Source organism: Lolium perenne, chromosome 3, assembly GCF_019359855.2.
Source record: "Lolium perenne isolate Kyuss_39 chromosome 3, Kyuss_2.0, whole genome shotgun sequence".
NCBI lineage: Eukaryota > Viridiplantae > Streptophyta > Magnoliopsida > Poales > Poaceae > Lolium > Lolium perenne.
Genome location: NC_067246.2, coordinates 235033733 through 235055764, shown reverse-complemented (window position 1 = coordinate 235055764; position 22032 = coordinate 235033733). Strand labels below are relative to the sequence as shown.

General features: G+C 44.7%; 2 protein-coding genes across 2 annotated transcripts; one reads left to right on the top strand and one right to left on the bottom strand.

The window, feature by feature from the left end:
* The first annotated feature begins 507 nt into the window (after window positions 1-507).
* LOC127343983 (probable CoA ligase CCL8) lies at window positions 508-8415 on the top strand. Its single transcript, XM_071828391.1, has 17 exons — window positions 508-743; window positions 1751-1923; window positions 2608-2802; window positions 3062-3263; window positions 3427-3515; window positions 3762-3833; window positions 4209-4259; window positions 4504-4611; window positions 4724-4822; window positions 5611-5703; window positions 5810-5887; window positions 5986-6087; window positions 7001-7091; window positions 7198-7271; window positions 7512-7691; window positions 7945-7998; window positions 8103-8415. Exons 1-17 carry the CDS (start codon window positions 542-544, stop codon window positions 8139-8141), a joined length of 1902 nt encoding a protein of 633 aa, XP_071684492.1. The 5' UTR covers window positions 508-541; the 3' UTR covers window positions 8142-8415.
* A 1701-nt stretch (window positions 8416-10116) lies between these two features.
* LOC127343984 (protein NRT1/ PTR FAMILY 1.2) lies at window positions 10117-15700 on the bottom strand. The gene is made up of 5 exons (XM_071828390.1): window positions 15400-15700; window positions 12664-13912; window positions 11985-12202; window positions 11296-11852; window positions 10117-11212 (listed from the first exon to the last, which is right to left on the bottom strand). The coding sequence occupies exons 2-5, from the start codon at window positions 12755-12757 to the stop codon at window positions 10336-10338; spliced, it is 1746 nt and encodes a 581-aa protein (XP_071684491.1). The 5' UTR covers window positions 12758-13912; window positions 15400-15700; the 3' UTR covers window positions 10117-10335.
* Between the last annotated feature and the right edge of the window lie 6332 nt (window positions 15701-22032).

Sequence of the window (22032 nt, the reverse complement as noted above, 5' to 3'; positions counted from 1 at the left end):
CTTGCCAACGCGTTGCATCCTACTTATACATACTTGGTTCTGTTCTGTACAAAAAATCTTTGCTTAAATGTTTGCTATGTTTTAGGACTGGGAGCCTGTGAGTGTTGCACATGGGAAGTTACAACCTAGTGGATCAGTGGTTGACTCCTCTGCTATATCATTAAGTGAACCATTTTGTCAAATGACTAGTGTGAAATAAATTTTTTATACATAATTATTTATTTTATGTAAATTTTTTTAAGTAAAAATATATTAATTTATATCTAAAAAACCAGACAATGAACCGGTGAATCACTGGTCCGACCGGTAAAAACCTAAACCGATAGCCTCACCGGTTCGATGACCGGTCCGGTTTTTAAAACTATGCGTGGCAGTTGGCAAAGCCGCGAACGGCACCACCACCACAGCACCCACCTACCTACGGAGCGGCCATGCGCCGCCTCCTTCCCACCTGGCGGCACCAACAACCTCCTAGTCCTAGGACGCACCCCGCGGGCGCCGTTCTGCTTCCACCCACCTACCTACCCGGCACTGCCCGTAAATGCGCGCGCGGCCGTGGGGACGCAGGGCGGTGGCGCGCTTGATGACGCCATTCAATTGCCACACTGCCCACGCCTCCTCCCCGCACCTGCTTCCGCGCCTGCTCCTGCTCCGCTCCTCCTCTTATAGCCGCTTCCTCCGCCCCTCTCGCCACCGACGCCAATTCGCCTCGGACTCCACGCCAGCCTCAGCCTCAGCCCCAGGTCAGTTCCTCCGTTTCTCCTTCTCCTACTCCCCTCCCGCGCATCTTCTGCTTCGCTTCCGCGCACGGCACGCAAGTGTTCGTCCTTTTGCCGCTGCCGCGTCAACCGGTTGGTTCGGGTTGATCTCGGCGATTCTTCGCCATCCAGTTGATCGCGGTTAAGCCTCGGTGGTTCTGGCCGACCGCGTTACCCTGCCCTGCTCCGCTTCCGCGCAATGGGGGAGAGGGTGTTTGCTGTTTTGCTACAACCAGCGTTCCGCGTAGAAAGGAGTAGCTACAGGTTCACGGCGTGTCACTTCACACTTTTTTTTTTGTTGTTGGTCGCTTTGACGGAGGGATTTGAGTGTGAAGTGACTGAACTTGAGTAAGTATACCTATGCCTTCCATGGCGCTGATCACTGACGGGAACTCCTGCGTTGCTAGTGCGAAGCAGTGGTCCTAATGGATTCCTAATCCGCCTTTTGGGCCTCATGATGCCACATTCTCGAAATTGATCGTTAAACAGTACTACTCCTAGTAAAAAAAAACAGTACTCCCATTACAAGAGTTAAGAGGCTCAATTATTGATTAAATCAACAAGGGGCTAAATAGAGGAACAGCATGGGAAAAAGTCCGTTGGAACTGTACAAGAACTAATAAATGATACTAAATGGGTTTGCATTGTGGATCAGCACGAGTAGTGAACTAGTACTAAATGTGCAGCTGTCCTGCTTCAGTTTGGTAATGCGGCAGTTCGCAGTCACTCTTTTGCGCTTGATCAAGCTGGCTCTTCGAATGGTGATCTGTAAGTCACTTGCCAAAGAAGCCAAGAGGTCTGCATTGATTAGGTGAATTTTGGCTGCGTGGTTGATGTCTTAGACCAACTACTGCTTATTGCCTTTTTATGGAATCCAAAGGCAGTTAACCATTCATCCTAGTATCAGTTTCATGAATAGAGTTATCTTTCTGTATATTTGTACGCGCGATTAATATTTTTCTCATCTTTGTACTTTCTTGCTTGTGGCTCAGCTGGCAGCACCGGACAGAGTTCTCATACGTTCATGGAGGTTGTTCGAGAAGTCTTTAAGCATAGCTCCGCGCATGGTGCCCGCGCGGCGATAAGAGCTGACCAAAACAGTTATGGCTTCGTCCAGCTTATTTCGTCTGCGCTGGATGTCCACAATATTTTGTGCAGGAAAAAAGTACGGCCTCTACTTTCTCGTATGTTCATTTGGTGTGCTTAGTCACTTGAGGTTATCTACATGAAATTATATCTTGGTTCTGGAACTGATGCCTTGTTAGTTTCTCTTTCTCCTTATGTCAGTATGCAAAAAATATAAATATTATTTCATAAGGTTGGAACTGAGGTATTTCAGCTAATTTGTGATGCAGTAATGTGCAAGTTCAGATTACCCCAAAAACTGAGTTCAAACTTTATGATTTAGCTGAACCAGTCCATGTATTCTATGGGTGTGAGACTGGGATGGTACCCCTTCACGTCGTCTTGTCTTTTCCTTGCATGTTTATTTAAAGACATCACAAGAATTGCACACATTCTCAATATGATTCTCCCCTATCATTCCATATAAAAGGCGACGAAACTGGAGTTATCCCAGATTTTACTAGCTCTAGCCACTCCAATTACATTAATAAAGGATATATGCAGTCAATTAAACTTTCTCATGCTTCCAGTTTACTCCTTGAGAACATGTTAGTTCACCAGATTCTCCATTTTACACTTTAGTTTTCTTCCACATTCAATTTTATTATGACTAGGTAGTTTGCTTGGTAACTCAACTGAGCTGGTAAACGTGAACTTAATATTATTCTCTCAGTCTGTTTAATGCCTGTTGATGATGCCTCACCGTTACACTGTTATTTTACAGGATGGTGATTCTTCTTCTTCTATCAAGGGAATAGATGGAACAGGATTTCTTCGTGGTGCTCGTATTGGCATCGTGGCAAAACCCTCCGCTGAATTTGTTGCTGGGATATTCGGAACATGGCTTTCTGGTGGAGTTGCAGTACCCCTTGCACTTAGCTATCCAGAAGTTGAACTTCTGCATGTCATGAATGACTCGGTTTGTTCCAAACTTATTACTCTAGGGCAGCCACTCTGTGGCTCATTTAAGAAACACCCTTGCTACATGATCCTCTGCAACTTTTATATAATCACCCCCCCTGCTTACAACACACAAGGTGAAAAGGAATACATAATAACAATAGGCAAGTAGAAATAAGCATCTTTCATTCATAAGCTGATAAGCTGATACATCACAATCATGTGTTTACAGTTTAACCATGTATTGTGTCTTTGCTTCTAACTGCCACAACTTATAGGACATTTCTATGGTTTTAAGCACCAAGGAGCATCATGAAATTATGGAAAGCATCTCTACCAAATGTTCCACTCGTTATTCTCTTCTTCCATCTGTGGAAAGTATACCTCCAAAAATAGAGTCCCAAGAGCCTTTAAGTAGTGAACTGACTTCATCAGTTTCTAGCTTACTGGCTGAGATTGACAGTTTAAAGAAAATCAAAGGTGAATAATTCTACTTACATTACTGCAAATTTATATCTGTTTTATGCTGCTGCTTTTACGCTTCATGTTTCACTATTTGTTTATCTTCAAAAATCAATGCTATTTCCAAATATTTTGTGGCTAGCTCTTATACACCTAATTATGATGGAGTTTGATTACACAGGAGATGATCCTGCTCTTATCCTTTACACGAGTGGTACAACTGGTAAACCAAAAGGAGTAGTCCACACTCATAAGGGGATACTTTCTCAGGTGTGTTTCATTATCTTTAAGTAGATCTATACCTGCAGCTTTAGAAACATCAAATTCAAGTTAACACTTTTGGTTACTTTACTGTGGCTATGTGCCCATACCCATACTTTTCACTCCTTTCCATGATTATTTTCTCTATTTGAATTGATCTGTAAGCATGTACAGTTGGTTTCTATTCTTTTCAGTTGCTAAATGACTATATTTTGCTCATTAATATATGTACCATTTTGTTTACTGGTTTGGCAGGTTCAAATTCTGACAGAGGCATGGGGATATCAAAGTGAAGATCAATTTCTGCACTGTCTTCCACTGCACCATATCCTCAACAAACCGCCAATGCTAAATTCTTTTTAAGGATCTAGCACCATACTCTGTAGTTACATTGTAAACTGCATTCTTTTCAAGGAAAATCATGTTTTTAGTTAAATTATTTAGCTATGAGGACATGCGTTTGGGTGATATCTTCTTCTTTTTTTTTCCTTCTGAAAAATGCCTGTTAGCATGGTAAACTAATGCCTGTTATCTTCAGTTTATCTTCCCATATTGCACTAAGATAGTAATTAGGACTTGATCTAGCTTGTATTTTTAACTTCAGTTATCATAGCTTTCGCACTTTAGTTTCTTATAATTGCGTTTGGAGGATTCATGCTGTTTTGACAATTTTGTTGAAGTCCTTAATGTTCTCGGTTACATGTGCATGGCCTTTTCAATGCTCTATTTGCACCCCTCTATTCAGGATCAGTGGTAAGTAACCTCATTAACTTGGTAGTATTGTACAAAATGCTGTATCTAGGAATTAAATAATGGCTCATTTGATCAATAGCATTATGGTTTAGTTTAAGTGAACGTCCTCCACTCTTAAATTGATTTTCTGGTCAGTTAATTCATCATTTGATTAAGGAGACACATCTGTGTATATTTTTTTGGTAGCACATCTGTGGATCTGTTTTCATGGTTACTTGGTAATACATTTTCTCTGGGATTGCAGGTTGAGTTTATGCCAAAATTTAGCGTGAGAGGAGTATGGCAGAGATGGCGCGAGTCATATCCCTGTGGTGTCAGTAAAAGCAATGATGCTATTACTGTATTTACTGGAGTACGATTCTATGACATATGGTGTTTTAGAAAATATATGTTTCAACTTTCAAGCTATGTTTCTTGGCAAATTAGTCGAGGTGTTAGTTGATTCGATACTTCTGGACTGTCAGGTTCCAACAGTGTACACACGTCTGCTGCAAGGGTACGATACTATGAATCCTGATGAACAGTCTGCTTGTTCGTACGCTGCAAAGCAGTTGAGGCTAATGGTATGTTCTATGCATATCTTGTAACTACCTGCATTTATTCTTCTATCTTTATTTTAGCATGGAAAATTGAATGTTAAATGCTCCTTCCAATGTAAATTATTGACCTACGCAAGTCTTACCGCGTCTCCTGCTCTTTCTTTCTGAAATCCTAACTCATAGCTAGCTCAATTTTTCATAGTACCATGTTACTACTTGGATATATGCCAAGGGGTTGAAAAACAAATGACGCTTCTTGCATGCGTACCTTTGTGAGCTCATATATGCACATGTTTCTGATTTGCCTGCTTTATTTGATCTTGCTGGGAATTGAAGCCAAATTGACTTGTTGGTTTGTAACTTTGTATTACTTTTCTAGCTTGAGCTCGACTATAGGATTTCATGGGATTCTTATAGGTTTCATATCCTTGAGAACTCTTCTTATAAAGGCTCTTTGGATCATGAAAATGATGCCATCAAATTCCTATGGATTACATTTCATACCTCTAATCCCATAGGAATTTGAACATCCACTGTGACTAATTTTTCCTTCTAATCCGTGTAGGATTGAGGCACTATTCCTTAGGAAAAATTCTGTTTTTCATGCAAAGACTTCTCCTGTCTTGTGCAATCCTCTGTTTTGCACTTGGATTCTTGTCCATGTTTCCTTTTTCTCTGCTTTTCATTTCTACTAGGATCCAAAGCGGCTTTAATAAATTTTCCCTGCAGGCTTTGTTCAACACTATCATAATCTGCATCATTATTCTGAATTTTCTATATGTGAGCTACTAACATCCATCGAATCACTGTAGATGTGTGGATCATCAGCTCTTCCTTCGCCACTTATGAAACGGTGGGAGGAAGTGACAGGCCACCGTCTTTTGGAACGCTATGGCATGACTGAGGTTAAAGCATGAAGAGCTCTTCCTTATGTAGTCAATACACAGTTACATTTCCACTAATAAGATATATGTCATGGTTCCTGACACCAACAGTCTTATTTGGTTACAGTTTGTCATGGCACTGTCTAATCCATTGCATGGTCCACGGAAAGAAGGTACAGTCGGTAAACCTCTTCCACGTGTTGAGGTATGTTATGGCTTCCTTGTAGTTAGGGATATAGTTAAAAAAGATTTTAGGTTTATTCTGTATTGCTTCATGCCACTTATGGCATTTTTTTTTGTCAGGCCAAGATCATCATGGATGATGGTACTGAAACTAAAGCTGGAGTTGGTGAGCTCTGTATTAGAAGTCCATCCCTTTTCAGAGAATACTGGAAAAGACCAGAGGTGCGATCTCAGTCGAAAGAACTCTTCAGAAATTCGTTAGTCATTAACTCCTAACTAATGTTAAGTATTTACTCAACTTCGTTACACGTGGAAAACAAACTGGATTCTTTGATATTTTCGATGTATAGACTAGACGACTAGTTATTCGTAGATAACTCCCAGTGGTTGCATCTTTACCACTGTTCAAAAAATCGGCCGAGATACCGATTTATCAGCCGATTTATTGTGAATCGGGTGGTAACCGATAAGATTTCATCATATCTGCTAATTTATCGCTGCACCGATATTTCGGCCGATTTTCCGTCTGAGGGCCGATATTTCACACGATTTTCACTCTAGTGACAGATATTTCGGCTGATTGTCCGTGAAATTTCACTGAAATTTTGTATGGCAGTCGTTATTTTCTTCCTATGGTCTTGTACAACTGTGCATTAGCTCAAAATTTTCATTTTGATTGATTCAAATGCAAATAATCAAGGTAATACTTCTGCTTAATGCTCCAATATTATTTTTACATAGCATATTATACAAAATTGAGTGCTGCAAATTAGAATATACAAAAAATTAAGCTGATAAATGGGCAACCGATAAAATCGATTAATCGGAAGATAAGCGATTAATCTTCATTTTGAGACTGGCCGATAAGTTAAGATTAACGATTTCTTGAACATTGATCTTTACATTACTATAGGCAGGTATATTTTATTGGATTTGGTAAAATGCACATCATTTTGTTTAAATACGATTTTTCTATTATTATCACTTATTATGAGGTGTGTTGGCATGGTCTGTACTTCTAAGTTACACTGTAAATTAACTATAGTTTGTTAAGTATAAGGGACCAGATGAAGGATGCATGTTGAGAAGTTAATACCATTATTTCATTATTTAATATGGCAAATTTCTATTGCAGGTTACAGAAGAATCATTTATTGATGGTGGTTTCTTCAAGACTGGTGATACAGTAACTGTAGATGAGGATGGATACTTCAAAATTTTAGGGCGTAAGTACATCATGGTCCTGCAGTATCATGTCTTTATGCTTTCTGTTTTCATCTTGACCGTGATATTATGTCGATGGTACATTCTCATTTGTACTAATTCGTGTAGGCACAAACGCTGACATCATGAAAGTTGGTGGTTACAAGTTGTCAGCATTAGAAATTGAGGCAGTACTGTTAGAGGTAAATTTGTGTTCCCTGGAAACTACCTCTTCAAGTGTATATAACATTAGTAGAAAATATTGGGCAGCTTGAAAGGATATCTGATATGAACTGCCCTCTAACTTGTATCTCTTTGTGCTCACATTGAGAGTAACATGAAGATGATGTTATGCTAAAAAGCGTCGCCAAAGAATTTTTGCTGCAGTTAAAGAAAGTGCTATATTAATTGTCTTGCTTTATATGTTTTGCTTTTTTGTTCAGCATGACACTATACTGGAGTGTGCTGTCCTGGGCTTGCCTGATGAAGCGTATGGGGAGGTTATATGCGCAATAATTGTGGCTAAGGAAGATGTGAAGGAAAGAGCCGAACAGGCTTCAGAGCCAGCACTAACCTTACAAGCTTTGACAAGCTGGTCAAAAGATAAGCTTGCTCCATACAAGGTTTGTTATTTCACATTACTCCCTTTTTCTGCTGCCTAGTTGATTTTTGTTGAAGTGTTCCCTGTTGCCGGACTCTATGAAGTTCTCAATTTTTATGCAGGGGTGTTTCCCCATCTGAATATTTACAATCACATGTACTAGTAACAATAATTATGCTAACAAACATTCAGTAGTGATAACACTAATAGATTGTTTCCTAGTAAGTGTTAAGACAAACCACATATGGAGTTAATTCTTTTTCTATGCGTGGTAGATTCCAACAAGATTGTACTTATGGGATTCTCTTCCTCGGAATGCCATGGGCAAGGTGCGAAGAAAGATACTATTATTGTTTATTTCTCCTATTATTTGCCCTTTTTGAAAGAACATCTGTGTTGAGTTTTCTTCTTATTTCATGGTTGTTTATTTCAGGTTAACAAGAAGGAGCTGAAGAAATTATTACAGGTGTAGACACGATTAAACTACTGTACCTATTTTTCCATTTCACCTAGTTCTAGGAGGCAGACAATTCCAGTGGTCAGCTAATAATTTTGTTTTGTTCGGCAACAATAATTTAGAGTGGCTATATTTAATGTGTAAGTAAATTATGCACTACATATAACCTTACAAGTGAGAATGTAAAATAACAGGTAGGGAGAAAAGGGCTGTATACCTTTTCTTAAATAGAAATTCTATGTACTATGGGGTTATAGTAACCATGATAATCTGCTGAAACTTATCATTATACATGTTTCCTACGATTTTGTTCTATTGGATAGCCGAAACCGGTGTCCATTCCAGTTCACATGATGCTTTGGATAAGGATACATGACCGTTGTTTATTTAACCACGTGTTGTTTCAAAAGATGTAAATTACATAATTGTGAAATATTTTTCATGACAAGATTCTTTTTACCAATCATGGTAATCTTTTTATAAATTGATAGTTAAAGAAGTCTGAATACATGTTCTTTTTTCTGGGATGTCATCTGTTTCTGAATGTTTCAAATGGAGGTGATATTTCTGAAAAAGCTACAAGCAAAATACAATTGTGTTCACTAATGCATGACAAAATGAGCGGCACGTATGTCTATGTGCTCAGAGAACCATCCATTCAACCTGTGATTTTCGTCCCACAAGCCACAAGAGTCACTCTGAGTCCAGACTCACGGTAAAAATGACGTGTGACACGGACGGAGGCACCTGAGCCGGTCGTTCCGGCTCTCTCATTTTCCCACCGCACGTACACCTAGGCGCACCAGAGGAACTACCCAAAGTTCACGGCGCCTAGACAGTAGTACTGTAGTAGTAAGTCGTAGTGTCCGGCATTCAGATCGCTAGAGAGCCTGCTCGTCCTCCCTCCACTTCTTCTCAATGACGCTGGACGCCCCGGCGAGCCCAATGAGCGCGAACTGTGGCATGAACTAGAACGCCAACATCGTGGTGGCTCCGGTAAGCGCCAGTCTACGATGCCATTGAGTTTAATTCAAAGCCGATATTTATGAATGTGCATGGTCAAAGTAGCATCTATTTTTTTTAATCTTTGAGATCCATGCGTTGTTGAGCAAGGTTTGATGGACTTTCATTTACTTATTGTGGAGACCTGGTAGATGAGCGGGGCGATGTTATTGGGCTATTCCCCATTGAGCTAGGGGGATCCCAAGATTCTTTCATTACCAATGGTGATGCTGACGGCACCAAAGAAGAAGTCCATGTCAACAAATCATACGGGGTGCCCATCCCAACCCAAAGCTTCTTTGGGCTGCGCCATTTGAACCAAGGCTACTGCCCACCGCAACCGAAGAGCTCTAACAAATTTCTCAAGATGCAAGATTTCCAAGCCACCAAGTTTCTTTGGTATACACACCGCCTTCCAATTTTGTTTGCACTTGCCACCGGTGACCTCTTTAGTGCTGGCCATAAGGAAAGCATGGCCTATTGTGTTCATGGAAGCGAGACCGACTTGACAAGTTCCCCACGGCCGGCCACATTGATGTTTTCTTCCATCCCCAGTAAGAGCTTTCCAACCATCTTGTCTTCAAGGGGTTGGAAGTCCACCCTTTTAAGCTTTCAAACCGAGAGTGGGAAGTCCAAATACTTAATGGTAAAGGAGGGATGGCAACCCCCCCCCAAGCACATCATCAAGGTCAATGTCTTGGCATCTAATTAATAGGCACCGCCATGCTCTTTTGGAAGTTTATGTCAAGCCCGGCGACCTCACGAAATAAGCTAAGGATGGAAGAAAAGGTTTCGGGTTAGATAATGTGTATATAGGGCTGTTTTTTTTACAATATGTTAGTGGTAAAAATTATGTAAAATTACATAATTATAATTTTTTGTCAGGACAAATTACATTTTACCAATCATGAAATCTTTTCACATATCGATAGTTAAATAAGTTTGAATACATGTATTTCTAGAATGTCATATATTTTTGAATGTTTGGAATGGAGGTAATATCTCTGAAAAAGATGCAAACCAATAGACAATGGTGTTCACTAACGCACGGCAAAATGAGTGGCTGGGAGGGATGCCTTTATGTGTTCTTGGGAACTTTGAAACCTTCAACAAGTGAATTTCGTCCCACAAGTCACTCCGAGTGCAGACTCGCGGTAAAAATGGCCTATGTAACACGGAGGGAGGCGGCTGAGCTGAACCTACAAAACTAAGCCACCGGTCGTTCTGCCTCGCCCTCCTCTTCCCACTGCACGTTCTTCTCCTCCTCGCCGTACGCCCAGGCGCACCAGAGGAAGTAGACAAAGTTGACGGCGCCCAAACAGGCGAGCAGCCAGTAGTAGTAGTCGTAGTGGCCGGCATTCAGATCGCTGGAGAGCCAGCTCGTCCTGCCCCCACGCCTGCTGGCCCCGTCGACGACCTTGACGATGAAGCTGTTGACGAGGTTGCCCACCCCCAGTGCCATGTAGAGCAGCGCCATGCTGAAGCTGGCCATGCTCTTGGGCAGCTCGGTGTAGAAGAACTCGAGCTCCCCGATGACGCCGAACGCCTCGGCGAGCCCCATGAGCGCGAACTGCGGCACGAGCCAGAACGCGGACATGGGGGCGGCGGCGGTTCCTCCGGCCAGCGCCTGGCTGCGCCGCGCGCCCTCCACGGCAGCGGACACGGCCATGGCCGCGGTGGCGAGCAGCAGGCCGACGCCGATGCGCTGCTTCATGGTGAGGCCGCGCGGGTTGCCCGTGACGCGCCGCAGCGCCGGGGCGATCCACCGGTCGTAGCTGCCCGACCACAGCGACATGGTGACCATGTTGAACATGGTGAGGGAGCAGCCCGGCACGCGGAACGCGCCCATGCGCCGGTCCATCTCGTTGGCCTGCAACACGGCGTAGTTCTGGCCTATGGCCTGCGCCAGGAACACGGTGGACGACCAGATGGGTAGGATTCGGATCGCGGACTTGAGCTGCTCCACCTGGTCCACCGTGCACAGCCTTCTGTCGCCGTTGACGTGGCACTCCGAGGCCGACTCACCATTGCCATGTGAGTCCCCGTTCCCAAAGCTGCTGATCATGCAAGCCTTGTTCAAGAACCTGAACGGTATCGCCATATATATGTCAGGTGAACAATTGATGATGCGTTGATCGGTCATGTGTTTTAGTCTCTCCGCGCTCACCTCAGCTTCTCTGTGGGGACAGTGAGCTTGCAGTCCTTGAGGTGATGGTACACGCCGTCCTCCGTCTTGGCCGGCAACCGCACGCTGTAGTTCTTCACTGCCGCCAAGATCGCGCCTCCGATCCCGGAGAACATCTGCTTGGACCCCTTCTCCTTGATGTAGAGTCGGGAGCCGAGGAGGAAGCTCGCCGCGGAGAGCGTCATGAGGGCCATGGGGACGGCGAACCCGGCCTTCCACCCGACGTTGTCCTGCACGTAGACGATCACCGTGACGGCGACGGTGAAGGCCACCCCTATGGACGCGTAGTAGGCGTTGAAGTAGGCCTGCAGGATCCTGGACCGCTGCTCCTTGGGGTGCCTGGAGAACTGGTCCGCGCCGAACGCCATGGAGCACGGCCGGATGCCGCCCGCGCCGATGGACAGGAAGGTGAAGCCGGCTATCAGCCAGGCGAGGTGCCTCGGCCCCGGGGGCGTGCACTGCGCCGGAGCGAGGCCTATGCCGCACGGTGGCGGCTGTGCGCCGGGTATCATGGCGCTAAGCCATAGGAAAACGATCCCCTGCAGTAAGTACAGATCTAACGTAAGTAGGCATTCCTGGCGCCTGACTGCTAGACAAAATACTTCACAAAAAAAAAACTGTTAGACAAAATGTATATGTGTGGCAAGGATCGGGCGAAATTTTACACTTACTGTTAGACATGCAATGGATCCTATCGAAATGGCCACGAACCGGCCTATGTACATGTCGGCTATCAACGCGCCGGGAATGGGTGCAAAATTTGCTGCCGCCGCCCATGCGAACAGCGTTGCTCCGGCAGTGACATTGCTCAGGTGGTACTGCTTGGTGAGGTACATGATCATGTTGGTGTTGAGCCCGAATCCAGCAACTCTCTCCAACATCTCATTTGCTACGGGAACAAAGGGAAGATAGAAAAACTTCCATCAAATATAAGGGCGTGAATGCAGATGGAAATGCTACATTGGCTAGACATCATGTAAACCTGGGTTCTAGAATATAGCTCCAGATTGAAGATAGGCTGAAGCTAAATCTAGCACTCCCTTTGTCCTATAAAACTTATCCGAGAATTGTCTAAATTTGGATGTATCTAGACACTAAATAGTAATTTTGACAAATTACCGACATATTTCGTGTGATGGAGGGAGTACTAAGAAAAGCTTGTTCTTTCTCTTGCACTAGTACAAAATCTTCAGCAAAGTGCATAGGAGCGGTCTAAGTTTTTGTTTGATTTCCAATCGGTACATGTCATGTCTATCATGGATGATCATTCTCAGTTGGGAATCCCCTACCGGCGGCGCACCTATGAGTCGATGCAGGGGCGGCGGAGTAGGAGGGGAAAATATTACATACCTATGATGAACGGTAGGGCTACAAATCCACCTCTCCCTTTCTCTTTGGAGGCATCGGATTCAGAGCTGTGTGCATCACCTTCTTGGGTTTCCATCGATCTTCTGCAAAGCTAAAGGTCAGCAGCAGGTAGGTAGCTGGCCGGGATCACTAAACAGGAATAGCTGCCGTGCTCGTTCCCGTTGTTGCTTGCCAAGACAAGAGGTGATGGAAGCTATGTGATCAGGATGCCTGATGCGAAATGTAGCTATTGAGATCAGCTGACGAAAGAACATGCTCCTCCATTCTCCTTGGAAATCGGCAGAGGTGTATAGATGAAGAGGGGAAACAAGGGGCGTGCACAAGAAACTACACATTCTTCCATATAAGGTAGGAGACGGGGAACAAACTCGTGACCTTCTTGCAAAATAAAAATAATCAACATAGAAGAACAAAAGCGAACAAAATAGTCCTGGTCTCAACCACCAGTCCACATCACTGAGGCCTCGTTCGGTTCATGTGGTATCAATCCACCCAGGGATGGACCCACCCAGGGGTTTGGGTGAACCCGCTCTCCTCACACCAATCCCCACTCTTCCCTTCCCCCAGAATTCTAGCGATTACTGTCGTTCGGTTAAACCCCAATGTATCCGGCACTGCACAGACCATCTTTTACACAGTACTGATTCTCACACAGTTATAACTTAGATCGATACTCATACAGATACTCATACAGCTAAATCTCAGATCATACTCATACATAACATTAGGGAGACAGTGTTTGGATTCAGATGGTTGTGAGCCTGATACTTTCTATGAGCAACAATCTGCATATAAGCATTTGGTTTCATTATTGCCTACTCTGCTTCTGAATCTTCGTTGCCACAATCCCGGCAAAAGTGTCGTGGCCAAGCTCTTCCGGTTCTCCTTGCTCTTGAGCAGTAGCACCTTGCCAGCTCTATGATCCATCCATGTATGCCAATGTGTCTTGGAGCATCGCCAGCATACTCGAATAGTGCACCATCACAAGCATGCCATTCAGGTCCTGCACCCTGATCGCCACACCACTGGTGGCTCGGCCGTGGTGTAGCGCCACGGAGGAGGAGTCGTTGCGTGCAGTATCAGCCGTGGTGTACCGCCAGAGCCATCATCTGCATGTCAATGTTGTTCGCGGCGACACGTGGCCTGCTGCCGCCTCCTTGGAGTGGCCGTATCGCATGTGCGTCGGTGGCGACAGGAAAGACATCACGGCAGTATCAGCCTGGCTTGCTGGCTGTGGCAATGGCACAAAAAAAACTTCATCAAACACCATATATATATTTTGCAGTTTGCTACCTGTTGATACAAAACTCAGATTAGTTTATTGTAATTTCCAACTTATTTTACTGCAACTTATATGTTGTAGAACAGAGACCCCTAATGTGAACACGCATACTATTGTAAGATGAACTTAAGCTCAAAAGAACCAAGTTTTAGTCAGGCCGTTCAAGCTTGTTTCTAAACTCACTGAAAAAGAGTTTCAGCGATTGCACCTAGACCCAAAGAGCAGGCTAGATGGGGTACCAACATGATGTGCTCACTTCAATCCACTATTGTTGCTTCAGTTGGGGCACCAACATGATGCCCTCACTGCTCAGCTAGGTTAGGCAGATGAGGCAAAACTAGGAATTAAAGCCTAATGCTTTTTTGAACACTGAATCATATAGAGCTACTTCTGCAGTTTGCTACATGTTTCTACTGAAGAAATCATATGTTAACTCAAAAGAAACTTATGCAAAACACAATGCAGTACTGTCAACTGCATCACCTTGTTAAAATTTGAGGTTACATGGTTGCATTTGTTTCAGTTAACACATACAGAAACTACAAGTGTGCAATCCAGGAGGGCTAACCATTCAATCACAGGTTCCCAGCATAGCACTGAAGCAACATCGATCAACAATCAGAAACAAACACTAGCTGTACATATCATATCATGCCCTCTTCTTTTAGTTTCTAGAGAAGAAACTGAACTACAAATAAATGATAAAACTGAACTACAAAGAACTAGCTGCTCAATTACACCCTAGCCAGAACCAAAAAAAAACTTCTTTTAGTTTCTAGAGAAGACCAATAGTACGTGTCTTCAACTAGTTTCTTGGAAAGTGTAGTATAATATGACAACTGAAACTTCTGACAGCAGCGTTACAGATATACACAAGTGTAGCAAAACCTGGAATATGATCTACTGAATAAATAGGGGTTGTGCAGCTCTCAAGTTACCAAATATTAATGTACCAAACACTCTACTAGTTTCTCCAATATTGTTCAAGCGTGTGCTCTAGTAATAAAGCAATTTTAGCTTGTGTATTAACAAGTGTATGAAACTATCAGTATAGCTCACAGGTTCCTAGCAGAATTAACACTGAATGCAAGGCTAAAGTGTATAAAACTGTTTTAGAAACTGATCTCAAAGGGAGAAGCCTAAGCTACTGCTAGTACCTGTAATCATGTGAGACACGAGGTTCAGCTCACTCTAGCATTGAACAATTAATTCCCTATTCTGGCCGAGCATCCGTCAACTAACATCCATCAACTCAGAACAATCGGCATCGATCAGTCTACAAAGGTGCTAGCTTATAGGAGAAAGAGTTAGCATGTTGCTACTCCAACCGTTCAAGTCCACAAGGTGCTACTTCCAAAGCATCAACATAGATCATCTAGGGCGTTGCCAAGAACCCCTAGAAATCCTCGACAGTAGGAGGAGGAGTAGGTGAATACCAGTTCGAAGCAGCCGGAGATAGAGAGGGCGCCGGAGATGACGTCTCACGGGCGACGCCGAGCTCGGATGGAGGTGGGGTTCCGGGTCTATCCCGCCCCGCTCTGTTGGTATCTCTGCCACCGGTTTGGGAGGGAGGAGGAAGGGAGAACCACACGTCCTTGATCTGCTCTACTGGTTGCAAAGCCGCCGTCCATCAGCCCTCGCCGCCGCGCCACCGCGCCGCCGCATCGTCCAGATCGCAGGAGAGATAGGTCGGGGCGAGACTGCGAGAGAGACGAGACAGAGCAGCCTCGTACCGATTCGGGGATCTCACCCATGGGATAAGGGTCGTGTATTATTTTCCCTGCGAAATGAACGGAATTGGGGGGAATCGGGCGGGGCCTAATTCTGGGAGGGTTTAACCGAACACGTCTTTGGAGAGCGCTGGGATTAAACACACGCGGGTCTGATCCCGGCTAACCCACAGGGATTTCGACCCGATACCGGCCGGGTTGGGACGAATCGAATTATACTTACTATATATAAAAGTTGAACCACTTTGCTGCCTCCTCATTGCTTTGGTTACTGTTCAAGTGCACATGAACAGTACTACATGAAAATTGCTACATGAACAATCCTTGAGAAAGTTTGCATCATCTCTCTACTCTTTTATATATGCCCAGAAAACATTACTGCATTTTCTATGCTATTTTTCGAAAAATATGGTTCCTCCACGATGTGTCGCTTATGCTACTTTCATCTGTTATCGGAGGAAATATTGCAGTCTTATTATACTGTACCTTTAGAAAAATATACTACGATACGACTAGAAATATATATTTGCTCCACCGTCTGCCTCTTTCAGCCAGGAAGAATACTATTGCCTTATACGGTGGCAACTCCGAATAAAAAAACATTTCACCATCCACCGTCTTTTTAGGCACAAAAATAATCCCGCATTCGCTACAGTATCTCCTAAAAAAATAAAGTTACACCATCATGTTCATGTGCTCATCAACAGCTTCCAATGAACATGAACGTCCACTGCCTCTTTCATCCGGAGAAAATATAATTCTCTTCTTCTGAAGCAAATCCAGAAACAAAAAATAAGTCACCGTCCTCTGCCTTCTCTATCTCCTCGAAAAATTACAGTTTCTCTTTTATTTGGATAATAAATACTACTACCTTTTTATAGGGCATAATCAGGAAATGCAGTTACTTCATCGCCCTTGGTCTATACTACTGCTATCTTTTACCGAATGAAAATACTACTATTACACCTTTTCCGTACCTGGCAAAATACTACCTTTAGAAAAAACATAGTTACTTCACCGTTTGTCGCTGTACTACTACCTTCTTTTAGGCCGGGATAATACTATTGCCTTCTTCTATGGTATATTCGGAAAATATAATTACTCCACCATGCATCCACCACCTATAGTGCTTTGTTATCTTAAAATAGATTTGGAAAAATATACTTACTCCACCGTGCGATAGATTTGGAAAAATATACTTACTCCACCATGCAACAGATTTGGAAAAATATACTTACTCCACCATTCGCTTCAACTTTCACTTCCCGTAGGGGAAAATACCACTGCCTTTTTTCTATAGCAACTCTAGAAACAACAACGGGGACATACTACTGCCTTCTCTATGTTATGTAAGAAAAAATATTCAGGCAGTGCGTGTTGTTAGCTCTCTAGGCACCGCAACTACAATGTAGTGCTAATATCATATTATTGTTTTACCATCGCCTCACAATCATCTAGAGTTTTTTTTGGCCGTACTATCATCTTTTTTTACTCTATAATAATGATTCCAAACCTTGGGACTACAGTAGCATTTCTACATTATTTCAACAGTTCAACGGTATCTTTGGAAAAATATAATTTAGTTACTCCAACGATACTGATACCATCTTTTACCAAAGGAAAATATGACTACCATCTTCTATGGTATCTTAGAAAAAATGTACTTATGCTACCCTTTGGAAAGTTATAGTCACTCCACCGTCCACTGCCTTTTCAGCCGGAGATTCGCTCCACCATCTATTACATATAGACATGCATTCTTTTTCTGTGGTACCTTCGGAAAAATATATCTACTCCACTGTCTACGCCTATTTAGCAGGGGGAAATATTACTACCTTCTTTATGCAGTAACTCCAGAAAAACCCGGTGAGAATATTACTGCTTTGTCTACGTTATCTACGAAAATAACTTTCTCCGCAGTTCGTGGCCTCTTTCAACTATCCCGCTTTCTTCAGGCACCATAAACACAATGTAATGCTATTGCCATACTATTTTATTTTTCCAATACTACCCTCTTTTTTCACCGCATCACAATCACCCTACGGGCGCAGGAAAAACCTGAACCTTGGCTCTACAATATCACTTCTACATTATTTCAACACTACTTCCACAATATCACTTCGACAATGCTTTTCTATCTTAAATAGTGTGGTACTTCTACAATAGTTTATCCAACAATATAATAGCCAAGGGCGCGGCGTGCCGCCGCGCAAAACTTCCTAGTAAAGCCTGAAAGCATAAGGTATTTATCCTTTACTGAGTGGAAAACAAAGAGTTAGTTTTTTCTATTTGAAAGCAACCACATATTTCTCATTAATATAAAATCAAGTTACATGAACAAATAAACGTGAAAACTAAAAGACAGACCTGAAAAAACAGTTGTTCAGAAAACTTTGTAGATAGAATCCTAAAGGATAGAAAAATACAGAACTATCTCTAAGATTTTTAGTAGTTGCTAAAGCTAGATGCCGCCGCCAGACTCCAACACCTCCTAGGCGCACGTTGGAAGAGGCGTCGTGCCTCCACCGTTGCCATATCCAAAGAAGCACCATCGTAAACGAGCCTTTGTGAGTCCATGAATATGCAAGCAGCGAGACACATGTTGTTGTGGCACGTCGACCGGGGGAATTACACGTGCTGCCTTGGACCAAGATCCACCGCATCCCATCGACGAGGCGGGAATAACGATAGGTCGACCACCTTCAGACCAACATCCTTGCTTCAGAGCATCCACCTTGCCCGGACCCCAGCGCCGCCGTTGATAACCACGAACGCCAGTGAAACGCCGAGAAACTGATCTCGCTAGATCTAAAGAACGGCGAGAAGACCAAGTTTCCGATCTGAAGTATTGACAACACACATTACCATCAACTCCGAGACGCGGACATGAAGGTCGCCGCCAGTGTGGGAGTAAAGTTGAGGCAGATTTATTATCCCCAGCGCAGCTCCCACCACCCTAACGACGCTCCACAACAGACAAACCCTTACCCTAACTACTAAGCCAGAGGATCGAGGTACCCCTGCCTCCTACCGTCAGAGCGGAAAGTGGAGGGAGAGGGGACCAACGGTTGGCCAATGAAGATCGAAGATAGTTGCTGCCACCCCTGTCGCCTAGATGAGAGGAAGGGTTATGGTAGTTGTGGCTCCTTGCAGGTTTTCCATGGCAAAACCCTATCATTATGACTATTACTCTAGGTGGATATCATCTCTTCACTAGTGTCCTAGCTCTGGACCGCCCATAATTACATAAAAATAGGATAAAAAGGGAAAACTCCAAAAAAATCATAAAGTAAAAAAACAATAGTTGGTCCATTTCAGTAGTAAAAGTAGAGAATATGGAAGATCATACAGATTACAAAGCTCTGGACCACCCATAATCACATAAAAACAAGACAAAAACATGACCCCACTGCCACCTAGTTTCTCCGAACAAGGCATTTTTTCTGAAGTCAAACAATGCAAAGTTTGATCAAATTTATTAAAAAACCCAACAATTATAACATTTAGTAGATATATTATGTAGATATATTTAGTGGCGTATATTATAGGAATAATTTGACTGTTATGGGTATACTTCATGGGTGTACCATCAACAGTGGCTAGATCCGGCAAGGCCGGGTGGCCCATAGATGGTGATGGTGGTATATGGCCCATCGGGTGGCCCAATTGTTGTTGATCAGGATGAAAGTCCAGCCGAGAAACAAGGAGCCGGATCAAACCGACCTTCGTAGGAAGCCGGATCTGGCCTAGCCCATCGGGGGTAGTCGGATCTAGTCCGGCATATTAGGGATAGTCAGATCCTTGACGTGCACGACGATGTAATGTTCCGTAGTTAGGCAAGATTATACTCCGGGTAGGACTCTCCGTAGATACCCTAGATCCTGGCGCCTTTATAAGACGGATCCTGGGAGCCCTAGAGGCACAACCACAACTCATTGTAACAACACGAAAGCGCCCAGATAATTCCAAACAAGCAGCAGTAGGCCCTGTATTCCAGCAGGTGTTCCGAAGCTGGGTAAATCGCGTACCACCGCCCCGAGGACTCTTTGGCCAATGGCCCCTACTTCTTCTCACCTTCGTGAGGATCCCTCCTCCGGAGTACAGTCGAATAGACAACGACAATTGGCACCCACCATGGGGCCAGCACCGTCTGGAGGCCGGAATCGGGAGGGTTCCGCCGCGGGAAGCTTCAACGACTCCATCGCAGTGGGATGTGTTCTGTATGCCGGAAACTTTCTGATCGTCCCGCGGGACGAGTGCTGGATTCCGGCTAGGACTGACCCCGTCAAGCTCTCCATCGTCCCGATCGGCGGAATACACATCTTCATCGGCGAGACCGTCGATTCCGACGGGAACGCACTGGTAAGTAATGCTGACCCGACCGTCGCTGAGCAGGTCACAGTCGCGAAGATCGGATCTGAGATGCAGGAACTTCTGAAAGAAGATTCCGCCTTAGATCGGAAAAATTCGAAGCCCATCCAATCCACCCCTGAGCAGGAAACAGCGGTGGTGGACCAATGCAGATCCGCCTGGGTTCCCCAGGTGTTAGAAAAGCAAAGGTGCCACTTCATGCACTACCTCAGACATACCGCAGGAACCGCCCCTCCTCAGGAAGGAGCCGGACCCAAGCAGGTCGAGGAGGCCGGAGAAAACAACACTCCAGATCAACAAGAAGGAGCCGGAGATAACGAAGACTCAGTCCTCAATAACCTTAGCCCACTATCCAACGACGCATCCTCCATGGACTCTGAGGAGTACAATCGCCTGACAAAGGAGATGTAGAACAAGGAGAAAGCTGAGGTCGAATCCGCTCCGCCTAAATAGGTCCTCGCGACCGTAACTGGCATGGATGAGGATGACGACTCAGAGAAGACTCCGCCTAACGCCACAATTCCTAGTCCATCCGATCCGCGTTCACCGTTGAGGGCTCGTAACCGCTCAATGCCGAAGCCTCATAAGGGACGGAGCCTGGAATTTGGTGAAGGAATGTCCAAAGAAGAGCTTGCCTGGATAACAGGCAAGGATGGAGAGAACATCACGCACAAGGAGATCCTCACCAAGCCTCTAATGGACGAAGAGGTCGCAGACCCGGAAGCTTTTGAAGCTAAGAGGAAAGAACTGTTGGCCGAAGCCCAAAAGGTCGTCAAGGTCGCAACATCAATCCTCCAGGACAAGATGGAAACCGACCAGATGATGGAAGCGGTTCCGGAGCAAGAACGCAAGACCGAGGAGCACCTCAACAATGATGTAGAACTCCAGGATCGGTGGAGGAAGACTGTTCAAAAGGCTGAGGTGGAAGCAAAGCAGTCCCGTAAGGAACCTTTTTGCCCTCGCAACATCAACTTCGACAGCGCCGCTCACCACCAGCCAATGGCGTCCCCGAAGGACCACATGCAGAAAGCAGCGGAGCTCCTGGCCCAGGACAACAATCAGATCGATATTGAACATCTGAGAAAGATCGTCACCACGACCCTCAAACAAAAAAGTAAGGTTGATACTTCGCGCAAGTTAGAATCTAACCCGGATGCTTGTATATCCACTGCACAGAATCACCCTCCCAGGAAAGACAGGGAGCACCACAATGACCAATCACGCACTGGATCTTCGGAGCGTAGGAGAAAGACCAGAGAGCATCTTAATCCAATCCCCATATCCTCAGACACTCCTAAGGAGAAGGCCAAGGGAAAGGATCCGATGTACCCTGGAAAGTACAAGTACCGGAACCCATATCCACCGAGGAACCAGCTCGCGCCTCCGCCACCGCATCGGCGAAGTCCCGCCGGAAACGCTAGACCCCATGGGCCTCGCGGAATCAATATTCGCGACGACCCCGCACCATGAAGAAGTCGGAATGAAGAGCGTGCACCGGAACCCAGGAGGAGCAAGAATAATGAAAGAGCACCCGAGCCCAGGCCACCATGGCGTGAGGGAGGCAGCCATCGCGATGACGGTGGAAGCCACCGTAGCCGGAGTCAGCACCGCGAGGAAGGATGAGGTGATTCGAAAGGAGGAAGCAAGAGGCACCATAGGCCCCGCATGGTTCTCCGTCACCGCCCCCTAGCAAGGGAGCCTGAGGCGGAGGAAGAAGATCCTGCTCCCGCTCACAGTCGCACGGCCGCAGGGAAGGCTCAAGAGATGCACAAGAGCGCCTGAACGAGTACATGATTGGCTACATTGGCCCAAAGTATTTTGGAAATAGGATCCACGAGGAAGAAACGCTGAAAGACTTGAACCTCAAACTACCCGAAAACTTCAAGCATTATGATGGCAGTGAGGGCCCGACACGGCGACACCTGGATCGATTGCTACTTCCACGCAGTCAGCTTTGCCGGAGGGACC

What these genes read in the sequence shown, in the direction of transcription:
- LOC127343983 (XM_071828391.1), top strand. Translation starts at nt 542, where the DNA reads ATGCGCGCGCGGCCGTGGGGACGCAGGGCGGTGGCGCGCTTGATGACG. An exon ending in ATAAGGGGATACTTTCTCAG is followed by an intron (nt 3,516 to 3,761) that starts GTGTGTTTCATT and finishes CTGGTTTGGCAG; the next exon opens with GTTCAAATTCTGACAGAGGC. An exon ending in TTGAGGCAGTACTGTTAGAG is followed by an intron (nt 7,272 to 7,511) that starts GTAAATTTGTGT and finishes TTTTTTGTTCAG; the next exon opens with CATGACACTATACTGGAGTG.
- LOC127343984 (XM_071828390.1), bottom strand. Translation starts at nt 12,757, where the DNA reads ATGGAAACCCAAGAAGGTGATGCACACAGCTCTGAATCCGATGCCTCC. An exon ending in AGCCCTACCGTTCATCATAG is followed by an intron (nt 12,203 to 12,663) that starts GTATGTAATATT and finishes TTGTTCCCGTAG; the next exon opens with CAAATGAGATGTTGGAGAGA. An exon ending in GATCCATTGCATGTCTAACA is followed by an intron (nt 11,853 to 11,984) that starts GTAAGTGTAAAA and finishes TACTTACTGCAG; the next exon opens with GGGATCGTTTTCCTATGGCT.